The sequence below is a fragment of the Equus asinus genome, chromosome 20 (assembly GCF_041296235.1).
Source record: "Equus asinus isolate D_3611 breed Donkey chromosome 20, EquAss-T2T_v2, whole genome shotgun sequence".
Lineage (NCBI taxonomy): Eukaryota > Metazoa > Chordata > Mammalia > Perissodactyla > Equidae > Equus > Equus asinus.
Window position 1 is genome coordinate 100,985,735 of NC_091809.1, and position 22,506 is coordinate 101,008,240.

Consider the following 22,506-nt stretch of genomic DNA (forward strand, 5'->3'; position numbering starts at 1 on the left):
TACGGCTCTGGGGTGTAGAGGGGATCTGAACTGTGTCTCACATACTGTGTGCAGTGAAAAACTCGAAAGGCTAAACCTGATAAGAAATCTCTTGGTGATAAGTAACCAGCTACAGGACGAATGGAAAAACCTGTGCGCTCTGCAAAGCAAAGGAGAAAACAGAAAATCTTCACCAGGGGCCGGCCCCGTGGCATAGTGGTTAAGTTTTCAGGCTCCGTTTCCATAGCCCAGGGTTTGCAGGTTCGGATCCCAGGCGCGGAGCTAGATATCGCTCATCAAACCACACTGTGGCAGCATCCCACATAAAATAGAGGCAGACTGGCACAGGTGTTAGCTCAGCAGCAATCTTCCTCAAGCAAAAAGAGAAAGATTGGCCACAGATGTTAACTCAGGGCCAATCTTCCTCACCAAAAAAAGAAAGACAGAAAGAAAATCTTCACCAGAACAGACTGTTTACTTCAACACTTTAATTCTGCCAGTGGCACCAAGTAACACGTTGAGGGAGGACATGGAAACTAAAAATTTATTATATGTGTACTATGGGGAAGTAATAATTATAAGCACTTACCATGGCCAGGCAATTAGTTAGACCTTTTACATATCAGATCTCCTTTCATGTTTACAGGATGAGTTTATTCTCCTCACTGTGACAACTATAAAACTGAGGCTCAGAGACTCAATATTGTGCCCAAGGCCACACAGTAGATGATAAAGGTAGAATGAGAACTCGGGTTTCCTTATATTACACCTTGCTGCCTGCCTAAAGAGTTCAGAATACCCCCTAGACAACCTTACTTTCTTTTAAAAAAATAACTTAGTAACAAGATGTACTAATTTAGACCAGAACTACTCTTGAATCTATGTCATTTTAAGCCAGTACTACCTCTTGTAGTTTCTTTATTTTATCTAAACCGGATGATGCTCTTCCATCCCTCAACAGCTAAGACTGCATGCCCGCTGTAGAAGGGGCAGCCACTAGGGTGCAGTGGCTCAGGGCATCTCTATAAGCTTGAATCTTGCCCTTCATTTCAAACCCTCACACTCTGGTATTCCAGTTCCACCCAGTTGCTTTGTACTCGGATTCTCCCACTCTGACATGCAGACTTCATGGTCCAACAGATCTTTCCACAATGATAGAAATGTTCTATATCCAGGCTACCCAATAGGGTAGCCTCTAGCCACATGTGGCTATTAAGTACTTGAAATGTGGCTAGTGCAGCTAGGAAACTAACATTTTGGTTTACATTAATTTTAACTATTTAAACAACTATATGCCTAGTGGCCACCGTATTTGATAGCGCAGGTGGTCTCTTCCAACTAATGTTTTGTTTGAACTGTCTTTTAATTTTGGTTGCTCTCTTTGACACTTTCCCTTGAAATACCTTTAGCAAAATGTTCTGCAGCCATGCAAGCTCCAGACCCTAAGTGAACAGCTTTCAGTTTTGTATCTGTAGCAAATATTTCCTCCAAATCTTATGCAAAATTTGATTTGATGACAACTTCTGTAGCATCTGCTTGTCCATCTTTGTATGTCCCACGAGGTCATGTGCATTGGTTCTCTGTCATCCTTAATCAGTATTTTTATAAAAATCCAGTTTTTGTAGGAACCACTTAAGTGAATTATTCCCTTGTAAAAACTATATTGCCCTTTCCTGTTTAGTCTTTCTTCGTTTTGTGTATAGTGGTTGAGTGATGATAATTATGGAGTTGAATAGATATGCAGATTTTTGTAACAGTCTATGTAAGAAATTCAGAGAGAGTAATTTCAGACCATGATGAGAAGAAACTAAACTCTGAATCAAAAACATAACTTCTTTTTTCCGCTAAGGTGCTAATCTGCTGTGATCAAAGGAGATTTTTATTTTTCTTACATTCTCTAGACTCTGGAAATCAGTGACCATTTTACTTCCTATATTAAATAGAAAAAACAAGGAGGCCTGGGCCAAATAAATATGAAGAACTACAAGGAACACAATTGTCCTTCCCCTTTGTTTATGTTCCTGCTAGCACATCTCCTCCCTTGGGAAACTGATAAAATCTTGGTGTGGAAAGGGCTTCAGAGATCATCTGCTCCAACCTTGGCCAAGTGGCTTGAATCTCCTCCACCACATCCCTGAGAGTGGTGTGGCGCTCTTGCAAATACCTCCAGGGATGGGGAACTAACCATCTCAGGAGCCTGTTCTATTTTCAAATGGCTCTTTTAGCAAGGTCTTCTCCATTCTGAGCCAAAAGCTTGCAGTTTCTCTTCAATAGTCCTTTACTTTAGGGCCACCGAGTAACCCTCTATTACATAAAAATGATTTTCCAATATTTAAATATAGCTGTAATGTCCCCTAAATCTCCAAGTTAAACACCCTAAGAGTCCTTCAAACTTTACTTATATGACACATTTTCCAATCCCCTTATAATTCTGCTCACTTTCCTCTACACTTCCTCCAGGTTGTGATTGTCCCTCTTCAAATGTGGTGCCAACTACTGTACCCGATACTCCAGGACAGAGTACAGGAAAATTCTGACCTCCCATATAACTGGACCTTATTCCTCTATTAAGAATTCTATCATGATCAAAACAGAGTTCAACATTCCCCTTCCAAAAAATTAATTAGCTTATTACCTTTTAAAAAGTTTGAGACATCTTCCAGTTGTGGGATATTATCTTCCCGGTATCCACAATATTTAGAAAGCAAAGGTAAGTTTTTGAGATACTCTCTGCACGCATGGGTTGGATAAAGTTTGTTGAGCTCTCGGAACACAGTACCCCACGTCTTAATCTCCTCTTCAGTGAATTCAACCTTAGGAATGGGGTCTCCACTAGTGAGATACAGGGAAGGAGTTACTTTGAATTAGCATTTAATCAACAGTAGCACTTATTTTCTATTTACTAAATGAGCATAGTGTACTCTATTATTTTATTATTTCAAAGTTGGATAAGTTATTTTTACAATACACTTACTGTTTATAGTTCATAGCCAAGTCTGCAAAATACTTTCGTCTTTTACGGTAGACATTGTCTTTGAAGCCCTGATAATTAAAGACAAGTTTTTAAATATTCACACTAAAAAATCCTTGACAAATGATATATAGGAAACATTTCATTATTACTTGAGCTATTATATTAAAGGGCTACATAATTGTTATTATGAGCAAGCATTGTTAGAAATCTATGATCATTTTTATTTCAAAGTCAGTACCACACTAGAGCTTTATACTACAGTGGCTACAAAGATAAAAGGTATTATTGATACAAAGATACTATAGTGACTACAAAAATAAAATAGTTTGAGGAATGAGAAAAGCACCACCCTAGTTAAATACATGGCTCTTTTCCAAGGATGAGTTTTTTTTTCTTAATGTTCAACTACATTTTCACTTATATTTTCCTGTCATAGGAATTCATAATAAAATAGTAATTAATAATACTGGAAATCATGACTCAACTGAATCTAACCTTATATTTTTATTGCAAAGTGCAAACATATTCATCATTTACAGAAGCACACAATGATAAAAAAAATAGACAAAAGAGCAATGTTAGAATTTATATCTACGAGAAACATTTAGGAAAAAAATAGACAAAATAAGGCATCAAAAAGCAAAGCCCAGGAGGAAATAGCCAATAATGCAAATACTAGGAAAGAAGAGGAGGACACCTGCAAAGAGAGAATGAGACTCATCTCTAACACAGATTCATGAGCCCCTACGACGCACCTGGCTGGTGCTAAAATATAAAAGGAATCATACAATACACGGCCTTTGGTGGCCAGCTTCTCTTGTTATCATAATGTTTTCAAGGGTCATCCATGTTTTAGCATATCAGTATTTCACGCTTTCTTATGGCCTATAATATTCCATTTTACGGACATAGCACACTTTACTTATCCGTTCATCAGCGGATGGACATCTGGGTTGTCTCCTTTTTTTTGCTATTATGAATAATGATGCTATGAACATTTGTGTACAAGTCTCTGCGAGGACATATGTTTTCAGTTCTCTTAGATATGTACCTATTGTACCATTGGTGATTTTTAGGCAGAAGAAAGATAATGATCATATTGAGGTTTTTGATCGTTCTAGTGACTAAGAGGAGGATGGGTTTGAGATAGTAAGACTGGAAGCAGGGAGCCCAGTTAAGGAATATGGTCATAGGAATGAATAAAGAACAAATTTAAGAAATATTTAGGAGGTGAAAATCAGCAGGACTAAGTAGCAGCTCAGTAAAACTTATTTATTCATCTTTCCAAAAACATCCCTCAAATTTTCTTGCCTCTGAACCTTTGCTCATATTGCAATGAATTGTCCTTCCTCTCCGTCTCTTTCCTGCCAAAATCCCTTAAGGCTCAGTAAAAATGTTGCCTTTCTCCGATCTCTTCAGCTAGAAGTCTTTGCTCTCTTGTGTATATTTCAAAGCAATCTGTTCATGCCACTTAGCACACTTTTTACTTTTTACCTTGTGTGTGTTTATTTATATATGCGTGCTTTATCTTTCCAACTAGACTGTAAGCTCCCTGAGGACAGGTATAGCAATTTATTAATTCCAATAGTGACTCAATAAGATGTTATAGAATAAATGAACGGATCAGCTGGCAGTTAAGGCAGTATAAGATCACATTCACACAGCTAATAAGTGGTAGAAGCTGAATTAAATCCTTGGTCTGTGGCTCTCTTCTCTCCTCCCCTCCCAGTATCCTAGAGCTCCTTAAGCAATCCTAATGCCCAGGATTTACTAATTCTCCAACTCACACCTGTACTGTATCCCATATAATTTTCCAAGGAAACAACTTCCGAGTTCATCGACTGCCTAATAAACCAATTATCCTGGGCAGCATGAGTGCTGTCTTTCTCCTTCCTCTATTTACTCCGCTTTCCAATAACTCATGCCATTTTAATAAAAACTGACTGCAGACACTGTCTTCATTTTAGTATAACTCTTGAAATAGCTCTCAATAATAGGAATGCTAGGCATGGGGCAGATGTTTTGGGGCCAATGAAGTTAGATGTTCTTCAGGCAGTTAGTCTCAATTCCACCAATGTGGAAGCCTACTAACACTTCCTGAAATCCGGATTAAAATGAGATCTTATTTAGTCTAGAATAAGCACTTTCTGGAAAAAACAAAAAGTTGCCCTTATTTTTAGTTTGCTTTAAATTACTTTCAAAAAAAGGAATATTTACAGGATGGTCCGCATCTAGTTCAGATCCATACATCAGAACTCTGTTGGCACAAAGGTCCAGGTCAGAAATCTTCTTTGGAAACCAAGGAACAGTTTCCATATCTGCAAAATACAAAAACCACTAAAAGTTGAAGAGACAGTCTCAAATAAGGCAATAAGGAAGAAGAAATTAAGAAAGCCATAAATGCTTTTGGATGAGATTTTTATTTTAGCTCGTACATTGAGGCAAAATTTATACAAGTAAACTACTCTATTTCTAGTAAGTAAATTTCATTCAAAATTTTTGAGCTTTAAAATTTTTTTGAGTCATCAGGTTGATTTTCTACCAACCTGTTGTTGGAGAAATGCTGTACTTTAATAATAGACCAAAAGTTTTAAAAAGAAAAACAAAACAACTTAACCCACATATTTAGTTATCTTAAAAAAAAAAAACAGAATAAAGATGTGCAACTTTACAGACTAAGTGCAAATTTAGTAAGAACTTTGATTGTTAAGTTTTGTTGATGATGGGACCTTGGAGATCATTTATGTCTTTGCCACTTTGATCTTCTCATCATTCCTCAGACATACAAGCCCTCCTAAGACTCTGGCTTTTTGCATATGCTGTTCTTTTGCCTGGAATACCTATCCCACTCCACTTTCCACTCCACTCCATCCTTCTATTTTCCTGAGACTCTCCTCATCCTTCAAGATACAAGTCAAATGAGCCTTCACTGACCCTGTAGGTGGAGCTAATTCTTTGTCATCTGTGTTCCTATGACACTATATTTCTAACTCTCTCAAAGCTTTTTTTTTTTAATGCTTTTTTTTGGTGAGGAAGATTGGCCCTGAGCTAACATCTGTTGTCAATCTTCCTCTTTTTTTTTTCTCCCCAAAGCCCAAGTTCATGGTTGTATATCCTAGTTGTAGGTCATTCTAGTTCTACTATATGGGATGCTGCCACAGCATGGCTCTATGAGTAGTGTGTAGGTCTGCACCCAGGATCCAAACCTGCGAACCCTGGGCAGGCAAAGCAAAGTGCACAAACTTAACTGCTCAGCCACGGGGCCGGCCCCCTGAAAGCTTTTACTATATTTTATTACAATGCATCTGTTTATGTGTCTGTTTCACACAAAAGAATGGGAATGACTCCAGGATAGGGACTATATATTTTTGTTTCTCCATTTCTTGGTAGAAATATCTGATACAAGTTGATGTGCCCTAAATATCAACCAAACCATTTAGCCTCTATAAAACTCTTCATTTAATAGATGAGCTAACCAAAGTACAGAGAGGTAAAGTAATTTCTCCAAGGTAACTCATTCCTAATGGACGAGAGAGGACTAGAACTCCATCCTTCTTGCCCCAGTCTAACGCTCTTTCTAACAAATCCAGAAGTGCTATTCAAGAGATTTAGCAAATACAACAGGGGCACTAAACACTTAAAATAGACATGAGCAGAGTCCTAGGCTCCTGCTTGGCCAGGTGTTAACCCTTTAGTTGTTTGTGGTGGAGAGAGGACTCCTCGGGGAGGATCTGGAGCACACTGGCTTCACAAGTGGTGGGGGGCACTCACAGGACTCAGGGAAGCAGCTATCTGCCAGGCAGAAATGGAAGTACATCAATATTGTAATAGCTTGTACAGCCATACGAACACATAGCAGACAAATATCAGCTCTGATGATACCCCAAACACTGTGACGTAATCTGAAGGGATTATTTTCAATTGAATACTCTATATAAAACCTGGCTGAATTATCCATTTGTCTTTGCCCCAAGTAAACTACCAGGGTTTTTTCACAATGGAAGATCTTAGCCTATATCTTTGCGATCTGAGTGTCTGAAACTTCAGAAGGCTTTACTGCTTTTTCAATTGTTTTTGGTGGGAGTGGGGACAGGCAGGAATGCTGTACAGACTGTATTTCACATCATAGTTGTCAGCAGCTGTCAACATTCTCAACAAATTCAAATATTCACTTACTCTACTAATGCTAAGCCCTGTGAGAGTTTCTAAGTGCTCAGGGATTGTGAACGGAGGTTTGTGAAGTCAAGAAATGCTTGATGATTTGGAAATGGAGATAACTTAGTTGATTTCTAACTATGCTGAATTCTTTCTTATATTCAAAGTTTCCTTTCACTTCTCTCACATGTAATAAAATGTTGCTTGATGATTTTTCTTTCGCATTTTGAGCAAACTATATTTTGTGTTCCCTTCACTACAAAACTGTGAGCAATTTGAAGAGACAGTGTTTTATTTTCACTTTCATGCCTTTAAGATAAATACAAGATTACACACAGATTATGAACATAATCTTCTGAGTCGTATTTTCACTTTTCAAACTTACCATCTTCCTTCACAGTGAAATTATCTGGTGGATTCACAGAGAGAACATTAGTATGAGACTTCAAGAGGTGAAAAATATCATTCAATTGTTCTCTGTTGATATCACAGTCAATAAAAATCTCAAATTCTGAGTTTCTCCTCTTTGACTTTCGGGACTCGATATGTAACAGGTTCACATGCTTCTCCTGTGTAAAACAGAAGGTCAAGATCACGTGTGATGGCCTCAGTGGCCTCAGATGATAATAGTCTCTGAGAAGATGACTTTCATTACCATTAAAAGTCAACTTCACACTTGTCATAATAGCCAAAGGGGAAAAAGGCTGTTTTTAGTGCTGCCAACAGCAAAATAATTCTCCCTAAATATTAGGTACTATTCAAGAAAGTTTGAAAAATTCATCACATCCCCCAGAAACTGATAAAATCACACTCACTAGAAGTTTCTCAGATTGCCAGAACTGATTGGACTTCAAATCAAAATACCAACTCTCCCAGATAAAAAAGAACCTTTTGAAAATTATCATAAATAAAAGCCAGTTTTCAAAAAGTGATATTAATGTTAGTCCTTTAGAAAGAAAAGTTTCCTTGCAAAAATGCATTTAGCAAAATTAGATGAACAGCGTGAACCCAGAGTATTTAAAACCTCAAATCTCTTAAGCTACAGACTTAGTAACCAGCTGAACCAGATTGCTTCTTCTGTTCTCTTGCCGTGCAGCCCAGGCTACGGGTGCCATATGTGCAAACCTGTGGGAGGAGGGCATCTTCTCTCACCAATTTGGGTAGCTGAGGAAAAGGAGTGGAGACATAGTAATGAAACATAAGAAACAATCATTCAACAGTTTTTTCATCTAAAAAATGAGAAGATTAGAGTAGATGATCTTCAGTACTAACCAGTTCAAACTAAGTTAACTTAGCAAACACCTATGTAGCCAGATAAGAGCTGTGAAGCAGACGAAAAAGGGTAAGACATACAAGGAGTTTAACCTAGTTGGCTAGCACGAAAGACTAAGAGAAAACAAAAGTAATGAGTGTTCGGGTGCAGAAGATGTTTGGCAAAGGGAAAAGGCATCATGGGTTAGAGAGAGTAGAAGGTTCTACGGAGTAGATAGGAACTGAAATGAGTCCTAAAGAACAGATAGAATAGGAAGACAGAAGGGAAGAAAGAGGATTCAAACAGGAGAAACTGTACGAGCAAAGGTAGGGATGAGATAAGAATTATCACGGGACATGAACCGAGAAAGGAGAGGGAGTATCAGGGATGCTGGGAAATTGGAATAGGCAGGGTTTATCATGGAACACAGAATTTATCATGGAATCAATAGAAGAAAGCCAGTTACAAAATGGACTGGAATTGATCAGGAGTGAAGGAGAGTTTCATTTAATCTATTTCTTATAAATTTCTACAATGAGAATGCATTCATAAATATTTTCTGAATGATGACTTGAATAAATATAAAGCTAAATTATGTTTTTGGAGAAAAAACATAAAATATCAATCCTTCCTAAATTAATCTATAAATTGAATGCTATCAAAATCAAAATCTTGATGATATTTGGTGAGGAAACGTACCTAAACAATTTAAAAGTCCATCTGGAAGAAAAATTTAGTCAAGAAGATCAAGGAAAATTCAGATAGTAAGAGAGACACTCCCTATCAGAAATTTCAATTACAGAAATAGAGGCATAGAGAGGTTAAGCAGTTTGCCCAAAGGCACACAGCTAACAAGTAATTCAAACCCAGGCTGCCCAGCTCCGTAGTCTATGCTCTTAAACACTAGACTGTAATCCAGTGGCACAAGAAAGCAGGATTCACAATAATGAATAACATGGCTCTTCTTTGAACAAGATTTCCATAATCTTAAGAATAGACACACTAAAAACTGACATAGCCAAAAATGGCAACATAACCTCATTGGGAAGGTGGGGGGAAAAGGAAGTTGAGGGGGCCACTGGAAACGGAGTTGTGTCAAGAAAGCTAAATCTTTACTTCCATTGTAGGAAATCACTCAGAAAGACCTACAATTGAAAAAAGCAAGAAATAGTAGCATAATAAGTATATTGTTTATAAATATGGAATTGAATGGTAGAAAATATAGTTAAAAGAATTGAAATGGTTGCCTCCTGTAGGCTGAGGATAAGTAAAATGAGTGGATGCATCCCAGAACACTATGCAGCCGCTAGAAGAACAAATGAGACCAACACACAGCAGCATGGGTAGGTCTTAAAGACAGTGCTGAGTGAAGGAAGAAGCGTACCACACGATAACGTTTATATAAGTTACCAATGCTGCACACACAAAAACTCTACACGTCCCCAAGTACACACAAAAAATAATTCAATGTATAGATTAAACATTTCAGAGCAGTTGTCTATCAGAAGAAAGAATCGGAGATGGAGTGGAACGAGGAAATAAAGCAGGAGGAGGCTGCATAAATCAATTAAACAGGGCACACGGTTAGGGAGTATTTAGTGAGTATGATGAACTCAACTCTCCGCACCCAAGATTAACCAAAACATTAAATGGAACTCAGGAGAGAAGAGAGATGAAGCAGAAGACTGCTGTTTTCTTCACAAGCTTTATAGTGTGGGTTGACTTTTTAAACCATACACAAGTATTCTTTGATTAGAAATAAAATTTAAAAAGACAGCTGATGGAAGAAGAAACAAAGACATATTATTTAGAGACTCAAAGGTAATCAATAGAAGAGCTTAATTATCAAATTTTAGGAGGAGTAGGAGGGAGAAAGGAGGGAGGTGGTAACAGTATCATTCACAAAAGAGAGTAAATGAATATTGTATGAAGTTGATAACTCAAAGAGAGCTACAAGAGCAATATTTACATTTTATAAACTTACCATCAAAGGAACTAAGGAACAGAATAGTTAAAAAAGGTTGCCATAGTCCACGGAGTGAGACTGAGGATATGGTGTGTTGGGTGGGAAAACTGATGCTTTTCTAACTCTTCTAGACTATTTGTCTATATTTTGAAATGATAATTCTTTGAAATATTTTCAAATGGCTATATAATATTACGTCATATGATGTGAACTTGATTTTTAAAATAGCCAACATTTATTGATAATGTACTTTGAACTATCCAAAGCACTTTATATATATTAACTCTGTTAATTCTCACAATGACCCTCTGAGGTAGGTAGAGTTCTTGTTTTATAGATGTAAAGACTGAAGCACAGAGAGACTAATTAATTTGCCCATGATCACCCAGCCAGTAAGTGACAGAGCAAGGATTTGAACCCAGGTCATCTGCCTCCAGAGCAAAAGCTCAATCTCAGTGATGTTCTCGTAGCATAATTTAACCTCTCCCCTACCTTAAGACAAGTAGTTTGCTTATAATTTTTAGTTCCCATAAACAAATCTTTGTATCCCTAAGCCCTTAAACCAGGTTAGGTCCCCAGTTCAATGCTAGCATAGTACCTGGTACTTCTCTTTCAGGTCATTTTACACGCATGTAATTATGTATTTACTACAATATTTGTTTAGTGTCTGTCTCCCCCTCTGGGTTATACACACCGTGAGGGCAGGCACTGTGTCTCCTTGGATCACATCCACATCCTTAGGACTTGGCACACAGAAGTACTCAGTAAATGTTTGTGTTCTGCCTGACTGACCCCAATTTCCTTAAGATAGATTTATGGAAGTGGAATTACTGGCTCAAAAAATATGAACATTTTAAGGCTCATAATGTACATATTGCCAGATTGTTTCCCTACATGTCACATCAATTTACCCTCACACCAAAGGTGTATTTAAGTGCCAAAACACATGGAAGCTTTGGCAGTAGGAAACGGTATAATCGTACAGTCTTTGCTATTTTGCTATATTAAATATCATTAAAATTTTAATATTTTATTTAATTAAAATTTTCTTCTCTGAAATCTATGAAGTGAATCTTTCCTCCCCCATTTCTTTATTAGCATTTGCATCTCCTCTCCTGTAAATCGCTTGTATCCCTTGTCCATTTGTTAGAATTGAGCAATATTTTAGAAATTTAAGTGCTTAAGAAATTTCTGTAGTCCACTTCTGAAGAATTTACAATAATTTATATTTTAAATATAATTTTAGAGACTCATTTTAGCAGAATTTTATGCAGAAATATGGAGAGTGCTTACCTGGAAGATTTTCAGGGCTTTTATAAGTCCTCCAACTTCATTCTTTAAGGAAAAAATGAGAGTTGCTCTTCCCCTGTCTAAAGAATGGTCTTTGTTTTCCTTGTTGTCTTCAATCATGATGAAGTTGGTGTATTTCTCTAACAAGAAAGTATGAAAATATAAAGGAAGGTCTAAGAAAGAAATTGTGCAATGTAGACAATATTTGATAACATTAACCAAAAATTTTAGTTTCCTTACCTGTAAAACAGGGATATGCAGATATGCTTTGCAAGACTGTGATGAGACCGAAGTGAAATAAAACATTGCCTAGCACGGTGCCCAGGATGTAATAGGCATACAATACACGTTAGTAGTTACTGTTTCTTTTTCTCTAATCCAAACCTTTCAGGGCATGACTCAAGCCGGCCGGCTTCTCGCAGTCTTCCAGACTATTGTGGCCAGAACAAGGTGTTCTTTCTCTGTGAAAACCTACCTCCTCTCTCCTGACAATTGTAGCACTTTGTTATACCAGGTCTCGAATGGCTTCCTCAAATGTTTATTCATACATGTCTGAATACATTCATACATGAAGGAGCAGTGAGCTCCTTCAGAACAGGGATGAGGCTTTCTACAGTATTTCTTTTATAAGTTCAAGAGCCTGGTCAGCTCTGGACACATGTGGACTAGAAGAATAACTGTACCAAGAGAGTTCTAGTTCCATACAAGTATCTCCTTTCGTCTCTGACTGTGGAATCCCCTAGGCCATGGGCCCTGGAGAATCAATATTGGCCTGCACGTGCTATGCGATTATAAATCCACCTTTGTGTGTGTGTGTTGGGAGAGGGGAGGATATTGTGGGAGCTAGAAGTAGGGTACAGTGACTTTGTATTGATGACTTTCAGTTGAGAAATAAGATTTGGATTAATAAATAGAAAACGCATATTGAGGATTTATTTTTATTAGTTTTATTTTGGTTATTACTTCTTCCTAATCACCCAGTGTCATGTTGCAGTTCTAGTAGAATTAACTTTTAACAACTTAAACTGAGATAAGTGATCCTACTGTCTTTCACCTGCTCTCTCTCATTGACCCAAGCCTGCAGCATGACCACTCCGAGCAGGTACAGTGCGACCGCGTAGGCTTGAAGCCAGACAGGCTGTGTTCCAGTCCCTCACAGCTCAATCTTCACTTCTCGTGGAGGCTTCCCTGACCTCCCCGCGTCAACTCCCCTTGGTGCTGGCATCATGACACCATATGCCCCCCAGTCATAACAAAGTCACAGGTGCAGATGTAGCTCTGTCTTGGTGAGTACTTGGTGACGTCTGTCTCTCCAACTAGATGGTGAGCTCCATGGGGGCAGGGATCACATGTGCTTTTACTCACCACTGTATCTCCAGGACCCAGCACAGTCCCTGCACATAACAGGCCCTGGATAGATGTCATTGAATGCATAAATGAATGAAAGATTGATTAAGACATGGTCTCCACCCTCAGGGAACTGGAAGTCTGGTGAGAGTGACAATGCAGATGGATGGGCACTGTAACAGGGAGCACAGATGGCATAGTGATGGCAGTGACTAGATTGATTATTCTGGTACATGTTCAGAGATGCTTCATTGAAGAAGATGTGTTTGAATTGGATCTTAAAGAAAAAAGGGGAAAGGAGTAGATGAGGAAGTGAAAAACAAAGGATGAGGTGGGGCTCACCCATTACAGAGCAGTGGGAGATCATGTAGGCAAGGTAAGTGGGGCCAGATCCTTCAAAGCACTCTGTGAAGGTAATATGGGGAGTCTGGACTTGATCGTCTATGCCCATCCAAATACCTATGTAAGCACCATGGCCAGTCTGATCAAAGGCTAAGTGAGAAAAGTAAGGATAAGGTAGTTTTCCATTTAGCTAAAGTCCCAGCTTTGAAATGCTTTTCTATAGGATGATGCAAAATGAGGCACTTCATGCATTTCTGTCTTTCTGACCAGAGAGCTCCTGGTGAGTTTCTCTTTCCTCCATAAAGCCTTTTTCTTATCCATACTGTGTAACATTTTGGGGCCCCTTATAAGAGGCAGGCCCAAGAGACCTATCTGTCTTGATAGAGGGTATAAACTACCAAATATGGCTCAGTAATTTTCAGCTGTATGGTCATAAACAATAGTCTGCTACTAAATTTGCCAATGGAATACAATTTTCTGTTTCAGAACTCAGTCTTTCTGACACCTTTGGAATATGGTTTAACAAATATTAATCAGGCATGTGCTAAGTTGAAGGACTTCTACATATAAGTTCAGAGAGTATGAAGATAAGAAAAAAAGAAAATTCTCCACTCTGTGATGGCAAGATTCCATCCATTCTTAGCAACCCCAGGAGGGGGCTAAGAGAACCAACATTTGTCAAATGTCTATAAATGTCACGCACTAATATTATCTCATATAATTCTCATAAAATGTTGGCAGGAGGGGATAGGAATTATAGCTATTTTATAAATGAGAAAAATGAAGCTTAGAGAAACTAACTAACCTGTTCAAGGTCATACAGCTGGAGAATGTGGGAACTCATATTTAAAATTGTGTCCTTGAAAATGTGAATGTTAACACATCCATCTGATTTCACTGGGGTTACCCTAAAAATGTCCAGAAACATGGACGGTAGAACAAAATTCTACATCTAATTGAAAGCTGCCTTCTCAGAAGATGACCCAGATATCTACTTTGGCATCTTCTTAACCACCTATTTACACTGCAAAACAGTGTAAGGAAATATCTGGAATGTGAAGGCAGACAATCCGATCACTGGTCTAACATTTATCGGTATATGACCTTGGGCATGCTACTTAACCTTTCTGAAATGGCAAAGTTCCCAAGCAATTAACTGGAACTCACAACATCCAAAACTTTCTTATGCACTTTAAAACACGCACTGTGACTTGGTATTTTGATGTTTTCCCCACAGAAGAAACAAGCCTATTTCGGGTACCAAGAAAAGATTTAGATACATAATTCAAAATTTAACAAATACTTATTGATTCATTGAGTTTAAAATCAAAGCTGCTTAGATATATTTAATTGTGTTAATTTATTCTCTACAACTAAAACAATCTCCATGTCAAAAGCTTTAAAACTAAATGACCACTTAAACTTAATATTAACGTGGATTTTTTCTGTGACTTAAATGATTACTAATGGTAAAATAAGTGAAATTTCAACCCAAGTACATTCACATGTATAAAGTACCATAGTCAGTGTTAGGGCAGTAAAGATTAAAAAACAAAGAAGACAATTCGCCTCCAAAGAGGCATATGTATGAGGGAGGGGGAGGAGGAGAGACAGACTTTCCAATAGGTGCAAATAAGCAGAAGAGAACGAGACCCTGAGATCCCAGCTATGATATCTGAGGAAAACACCCAACCTCCCCCCCTACTTCCCCACCCCTTGATCAATATCCCACAAGATTCTGAAGACGACTGGAGATGGCTTCTGGCCCGTCCTTAAGTCCCTAATCAGAAAGGATTTATGGATGAGAAGCAAGAAATCCTAAGAGAGATCTTTGGCTTCAAAGGAATTGACCATTTCTTAAGGTAAACTTCAGTATACACAGGAAATTCTGAATTGGTGACGCTGGGGTTAAAAATTCAGGAATGGTCTCAGATATGCGTTCTCAAAATGCTTTTAGAAATGTGAAAACCTTTGGAAACATTTCTCATCTGTCTAACTATCACTCAAAGACCACAGATGAGTTTTTCTCATGTAGAGTACAGGTGACTTTGTCCTGTAGTATGCAGATGCAAACAATAAGAGAGATGTAAAATAATATAGCAGTTGTCTGGTAATAAATCCATCTACAAATCCTTCGAGGCAAGCTATAATTTCCATGTGCATCAATTTCCTTATTTGCAAAATTAGAAGGAGGATAATTACCACCTATCTATGATTATAAGGAGGATTAAATAGATATATTATATATAAAACCCTTAGAACAGTTGCCAGCCTATGCTAAGTACTCAGTGAATATTAGCTCTGATAATGGATAGTACATCCCAAATTTCCCAGTCTTCAGAAAAAAGGGAAAATGCTAAATTGTAATGGAATTGACATTCTAAACTCCTCTAAGAATTTTTCTTGCCCTGGGAATTAAGCATTTCACAGGATAGTTATAAACCTATTTCTTTTTTTTTTTTTTAAGATTTTATTGTTTTCCTCTTTTCTCCCCAAAGCCCCCCAGTACATAGTTGTATATTCTTCGTTGTGGGTCCTTCTAGTTGTGGCATGTGGGACGCTGCCTCAGCGTGGTTTGATGAGCAGTGCCATGTCCACACCCAGGATTCGAACCAACGAAACACTGGGCCGCCTGCAGCGGAGCGCGCGAACTTAACCACTCGGCCACGGGGCCAGCCCCAAACCTATTTCTTATAGTAGCAAGCACATGGAAAGGCTGTTTTATGACAGAAAATGTCAAGTATTCTTTTGTCTGAAGGTGATTTTCAATTTCATTAGTTTATTTATTATGAAACCCCTAAAGTGCATTAAGTTCCAAATCTCAAGTGAATAATTAGCAATTCTTTTGCAAGCAGATGAAGACCCCAAAGTATAATTTGAGTCAGCCTATACTTACTGAATTCCTGTTTTCCCTGATATCATCACCATGTCATGCTGAAGGAAGAGGATTCTGCAAAATGAGCTATTTCCTGGCCCACCACTATTCCCGAACACAAGCAAACTGTAACAACTGGGAGCAAGGATCAGAGAACAGTAAAGAAAAGCAATTTCTGCAGTCAGTGGTGACACTGAAAGAATTTCAGATCTCCTGACAGTTCATCCTTCAACAATCTCTCAGAGCTTAGAATGCAATTCTACGTATAAAACTACATAAAGATTTCCTTTCACATTTCAAAACTGGCCCTCAAGCTCCCCTGACAGGAGCCATTGTAAGAAGCTACTAAAAGCCATGGCTGGTCTAACTCCATTCCTTTGGGGTTCATAATTCTCTCTTCTTTCCCTGGTTCTGGAATGGATCTAGTTTTGCCACCAACATCACCTTTGTGGGTGGAGGCAGAGGAGGATGAAGGATATAATATTTATGATGTGGAAGGCATTTTATACAGATGTTTGGAAAAATTCCTATCCTTCTTGTTTAAGTCAATATAAGAATAAGGTTTCACAAAAGGAACTTTTGCTAAGGAATTAGAAGAAAAGAATTCTCATCTCTTCCTCTTCCGCCACTCCCCACCCCCAAAATAAGCTTACAGAGCATAGAGCTTTGACCTTTACTAAAATTGGGCCCTAACTTTGCTGAGTTGACAGAGCTTATGAGCATCAGTTCTTTTTTCCTTTATTCAGCTAACCCAAATGCCTTTCAGAACCTCACAATTTTCACTCGTCATTTTCTTGCTTTTCCTCCTTCAACTTAGCTACCCCCTCCTACTCCTTCAGGAACAAAACCCTACAACACTAGCTGGTAAGATTAAGAGGCTACAAAGTGTCCAAGGGGGCACACCTTTTTGAATCCATGTCTCATCAACAAGATTATATTTTCTTTTTAAAGCAACACCTAATAGGCCAATGCCAACTGGTGCTTTCCCTTTTCCTGTGAAGGCAGGGAGTCATCCTCCTGCTGCGTTTCCTGGCCTGAGGAAAGATGCACTGGCGTGAGGACACGCCACTGGAAACAAGGGAGCCACACTAAGAAGCAGCTCAGAAGACTGACAGCCCCTTGGCAGAGTAGAGGTCAAGGTGAACATACTGACTAACTCTTTCCTCCCCTTCATCAATAACAAGTGTAATTTAAATTTATCTGATCTAGGAAGCAGAAAGACTATCAAATTAAAGTATCTTGAAACCACAGATACTACTTGAAGACAGAACCAAAAGCTGTGAGGAGGACTAGTGTGGAGGGACAGAGTCCTCCAGAGAATCTTGATTTTTCTATTCTAAATGGGGAATAAAGAGAATGAGAGTGAAAGTGGAGATGAAATACAAGAGAAAATACTGCCTATGAAAAACATTGGTCTAGGAAATAAAGGCAGAGGCAAAGAAAATGGAAATGGAAGATACATCCCTACCAGAAGATGATCTAATATGGTAACAGTTCACGTAGAAAGGAACTCCAGTGATGAAACACAGACCACAGACTACAGCTTTACAGAAACATGTATAGTTACTTGAAGCGGTGCTCACATCTACTTTTAAGCCAAACAGGTGAATTCCATTTTTCTTTGAATATTAATTGACAAGCACAAACTTTTACTAGATTAGAAAGCTCAATTCTAGTCTTTTCTCACCCAAGCCAACTAGAGTAGAACATCAATGGGGAATTAAATTTAAGCCTTTGAAAACCAAATGGTCAGAGGTAAGGTTAAGCATATCTGGACTAGTAACTGGACCTGAACTACCAGGCCCTGAGTCTCTTCCTCAGTTGTAACCTCCCACCGGAACTCTCAGTCCTGTCTTGGGGTGGAGGTGATGAGGGTAGGTGTAATGCTGAGAGGTTTGCATCTGAGACTCCCTTTTCTTTAGGGATGTCTAAGGCTCCCTTTATGGGAGGAGGAGGGAAAAAAGAGATGTCATTTGATGGAGAGGAAGGGATGGAAGAAGAATATACATGTTTTGGCTCACAGAGGGAGACACAGACCCGGGTTCGACTCTGCCCCTGTTTCCTCATGTGTAAAATGCAAGAACTATTTACCTCACAGGGTTTGTGTGAAGGTGAAATCAGACGACGTGTAAATAACCTGTTTCTGGCACACAGGTGGCCCTCAAAAATAGTTTTTTCTCCCCAAAGACGGTAGGAGGAAAGGAGAAGAGTGAGTGACCATAGGGATGAACTCCAACCTCCCAGATCCAGCTCCCTGGGTGCATTTACATCCCGGGAGGGGGACCCCGCCTCTGCCCCGTGCCAGCCTAGCGCCCCCAAATCCGCGACAGCGACCCGTGTCCCCGCGGGAGAGGGCCACCCCACTCACCTCGGGTGCTGCTAGCGGCGAGCTGGGTGAGCCCGAGGACTGCGCTGCCCACCTCTTATAGCAGCGGCCGTGCGAGCGGGCCAATGGGCGCCCGGGGAAGCCGGGCAGGGCCAATGAGAAGGGGGCTCGCCTGCCCGGGGCGGAGCCTCCGCCGGAGCTGACCTCCGCTCGGTGCTGACCGTCCAGCCAGCCTGCGCCGACGCTCGCACGCCTCAGCCTTTACGTGTATCTGCCTGGTGTTTTAATTAAGATAATGTCCGGCCATGCTTAACTACAAAAGTCTGACTAATATTAAACAGAGTGGGAAATTCCCTCCAAACCAAGATCACATCTGTTACCGACATCGTGACCTCCGTTCTGCTTTTCCCGGTTGGCGACCACGGCAGGAACCCCTCTCATATCTCTGTGCTTCTAGGTTATCTGATGGCCCAGACCGCCCTCATCACTCTTTGGTGCTTTCCCTTGTTCCTCAAGGCAGAGCCATCGATGAACTTCTTAGAAGGGAAGTTCTCAGTACTTTTCCAATTAAAGAAATTTTAAAGCTGCAAGCAGAAGAACAAGGTATATTAGCAGAAAATCATGTTACCTGCTGTATGAACAATACGGCACAGAAGCCAAAAATTGGGGCTAGCTACATTATTTTTATTGGTTGAGTGCTAAGTTCATTAGATCCTGTCTCAAAAGACTATACAGGTAAGGCATTATGTTGCAGGACTTTTTTTCCCTAATTTTTTTAAGAGTCAAATTTATTGATGTATAATTTAACGCAGTAAACTTTACCCTTTTGAGACATTCAGTTCTGAATTTGGGCAAACATATACAGTTGCGTAGCCACCAAACACTCATCACCTCAAAAAAGTCACCTTGTCTCAACCCCTCCCCCCACACTCAACCTCTGACAACCACCAATGTTATTTCTGTCCCTATAGTTTTGCCTATTTCAGAATGTCAATAAATGGAGTCATGTGGTATGTATAGGTTTTTGACTCCTGGCACTTAATATGATGCTTTTGAGCTGCATCCATTTTGTTGCATGCATTAGTAATTTGTTCCTTTTCATTGCTGAGTGTGGATGTCCTTTCAAATATAGGACATTTACAGCTTCCACATGCATTTTTTAAATTTTATCTGCATAATTCTATGAGGTAAATATCATTCTCATTTTACAAATAAGGAATCTCAGGCTTAGGGAGGCTCTATGACCATCTTATGGCACAGGCTAGTAAGCAGAATGAAGACTCAAACAAAAGCATTCTGACTTTAAATTTGGTGTTCTTACTGCAATACCTTGAGGAACACTGGCCAGGTAGAGACCTTTGAGAACCATGCTGAAGTCCAAGATGGCTTTCCTAAAGTTAGGTCTACAGGAGGGCGTGAACCACCTCTGTTAAAGAAGAGAGATGGGGCCAAGTCATTCAGTCAGCTCATCCCCAAGGAAATCAGTACTGGTTGGGTGCTGGCCCTGAGGTGGAGAGGCCTGAGGAGTTGATCTCACTGAAGCCCATCCAAGGTCATCTTGAAGGACTGAGCTGGAACCTTCTCTGAGCCTCTCTGAACATACCTAGACCCCACAACCCTGGGGGACTCCAGGCACCTGGGCTTTCCCACTTCTCTGACAGGTTTCTAAAATGATTCTGACCCTTCTCAAAACATCTCCAGCATTGCGCCTGGAATCCCACCTATCAATAATTTTCAATGGGCTCAATTATATGATTTAAAAATTCACATACTCTGAGAAGGTTCAGAGAAAGGGTTGTCAGTTGGAGAAAATATATATTTGCCTAATTAGAAGTGTTTAATTGGCTTTCCCCTGCTGCTGTAACAAATTGCCACAAACTCGGTGATCTAAAGCAACACTAGTTTCGGAGGTCAGAAATCTGAAACGGGTTTCATCGATCTAAACTCAAGGGGTTGAAAGGGCTGTGTTCCTCTTGGAAGCTCCAGGGGAGAATCTGTTCTCCTGCCTTTTCCAGCTTCTATAGGCCACCTGCATTCCTTGGCTCATGATCCCCTTGTTCATCTTCAAAGCAAGCAATGCAGCATCTTTGAATCTGTCTCTGACTCTCCTCTTCCTCTATCACTTGTAAGGACCTTTGTGATTACTTTGTGCTTACCCAAATAATTCAGGTTAACCTCCCCATCTCAAAATCCCTAATCACATCTACAAAGTCCCTTCTGCAATGTAAGATAACATATTCACAGAATCCAGAGATTAGGACATGGGCATCTTTGTACCAAAATTAGAAGCTTTGGGTGGTAACCCAGATAGGAAATGGTCTTTTTCCTTATGTTTGTCCTATCATCTTCATCTGTGGAATCTATGGCAAAGGAGTGTTCTGACCCTGAGATGTGCCTTTTGAGAAATTAAAAGTTCTGGCTCCAAGGATGGTAAAGAAGGACACCGCAGTGCACTCCTCACATCTTCAGCAGAGCATACTTGAGAGGGGACACATCCCAATCTCCAGTTTCTCACTTGCTAAGATGGCGGGGTGGTACCTCTGGATTGGTCCTCTTTGATCTTCTTTGCCAGTTCCTCCTTCTCTCTCCTGCAGATATTCAGGGTTTCTCTGGGCAAGGACCTAGGTCCTCTTCTCTGCTCAGTCTATTCCTTCTTCCTTCCAATGTCATCCCCTCTCATGTCAAGGATATGCCAACAACTCCAAAATGTATATTTCAAGCTCAAACCTCCCTTTTAAACTCCAGACATTTATATCCAATAATTTATCTTATATCTCCACTAACATGACACATTAGTGCCTTACCATATTCAAAAGTGAACTTGGAAAAATAACAAATGTTGGCAAGGACGTGGAGAAATTTGAACCCTTATACATTCATTGCTGGTGGGAATATAAAATGGGTCAGCCACTATGGAAAACAGTTTGACAGTTCCTCACAAAGTTAAACAGAGAATTAACACGACCCGGCAATTCCACTCCTAGGTAAATAACCAAAAGAACTGCAAGCAGGTATTCAAACAAATCCTTATACACAAATGTTCATAGCAGCCCTAATCACAATAGTCAAAAGGTGAAAACAACCCACATATCCATCAATGGGTGAATGGATAAACAACATGGTATTCCATACAATGGAATATTATTCAGCCATAAAAAAGAATGAAGCACTAATATATGCTGCGACTTGGATGAACCTGGAAAACATTATGCTACATGAAAGAAGCCAGGCACAAAAGGTCACATATTGTATTATTCAATTTATATGAAATATCCAGAATAGGTAAATCCATAGAAACAGAACGCAGGGTGGTGGTTGCCAAGGGCAGTCTGTTGCTGGTTCGGGGTGAGAGAACGAGGAGTAACTGCTTAATAGGCAGGGGGTTTATTTTGGAATGATGGAAATGTTTTGGAGCAAGATAGAGGTAGTGGTTGCACAACACTGTGAGTGTATTAAACACCACTAACCTGCTCATTTAAAAATGGTTAATTTTCTATTAGGTGAATTTCACCTCAATAAAAAAAGTGAACTGGAGCTCCCTGCCCTCCAAGTCCTCCCTCCTTCCTGCATGTGCTTGTCTCTCATCGCCTTCATCCCGTACATTAGCAGATTTGGTATCTTCTGCCTCCAAAATACGCTTGATTTCATCCTCTCCTCTCCACCTCCTCTGTCACCATGCTAGCTGAGCCTCCATCTCCTCTCTGAAACGTAGCTATCATCTCCTCACCGGTTTCCCTTTTCTCCACCCCAGCCCCTCCTCTTATCCATTCTCATTTTTAAAACATGCCAAAACGTACTGTGCAGTCTACACAATTTTGCCACACTTCGCAAATGCAAACACGATCGTGTCACTACTCTGATAACCATAAAATGGCTTCCCATTATTCACAGGATGAAGTTTAAAATCTTTCCCACAATCTGAAAGGCCCCAAATCTGGCTCCTATGCACCTGCCCTCTTAACCCTTCACTCTCCCATTCTTCACTGCAGTCCGGCCCTTG

At 39.7% G+C, this 22,506-nt stretch overlaps 2 protein-coding genes across 3 annotated transcripts in view; both read right to left on the reverse strand.

Moving 5' to 3' along the window:
* The window catches only part of TPH1 (tryptophan hydroxylase 1), a 29,069-nt gene extending 10,213 nt beyond the window's left edge, over positions 1-18,856 (reverse strand). Inside the window, exons 1-7 of one of the 2 annotated variants that reach the window (XM_014847873.3) lie at positions 18,549-18,856; positions 11,620-11,756; positions 7,494-7,677; positions 5,171-5,271; positions 2,954-3,021; positions 2,615-2,811; positions 4-139 (exon numbers count right to left, since the gene is read on the reverse strand). In XM_014847873.3, coding sequence (XP_014703359.2) covers positions 4-139; positions 2,615-2,811; positions 2,954-3,021; positions 5,171-5,271; positions 7,494-7,677; positions 11,620-11,736 — 803 coding nt within the window. In that variant the 5' untranslated portion in view covers positions 11,737-11,756; positions 18,549-18,856. Of the gene's footprint in view, positions 1-3; positions 140-2,614; positions 2,812-2,953; positions 3,022-5,170; positions 5,272-7,493; positions 8,273-11,619; positions 11,758-18,548 lie in introns of those variants that run through there. The other variant, XM_070491323.1, reaches the window with a different exon arrangement.
* A 30-nt stretch (positions 18,857-18,886) lies between these two features.
* Positions 18,887-22,506, reverse strand: part of SAAL1 (serum amyloid A like 1) — a 59,044-nt gene continuing 55,424 nt past the window's right edge. The window contains exons 12-13 of the mRNA XM_070491321.1: positions 19,836-19,932; positions 18,887-19,090 (exon numbers count right to left, since the gene is read on the reverse strand). Coding sequence (XP_070347422.1) covers positions 19,074-19,090; positions 19,836-19,932 — 114 coding nt within the window. The 3' untranslated portion in view covers positions 18,887-19,073. The remainder of the gene's footprint in view (positions 19,091-19,835; positions 19,933-22,506) is intronic.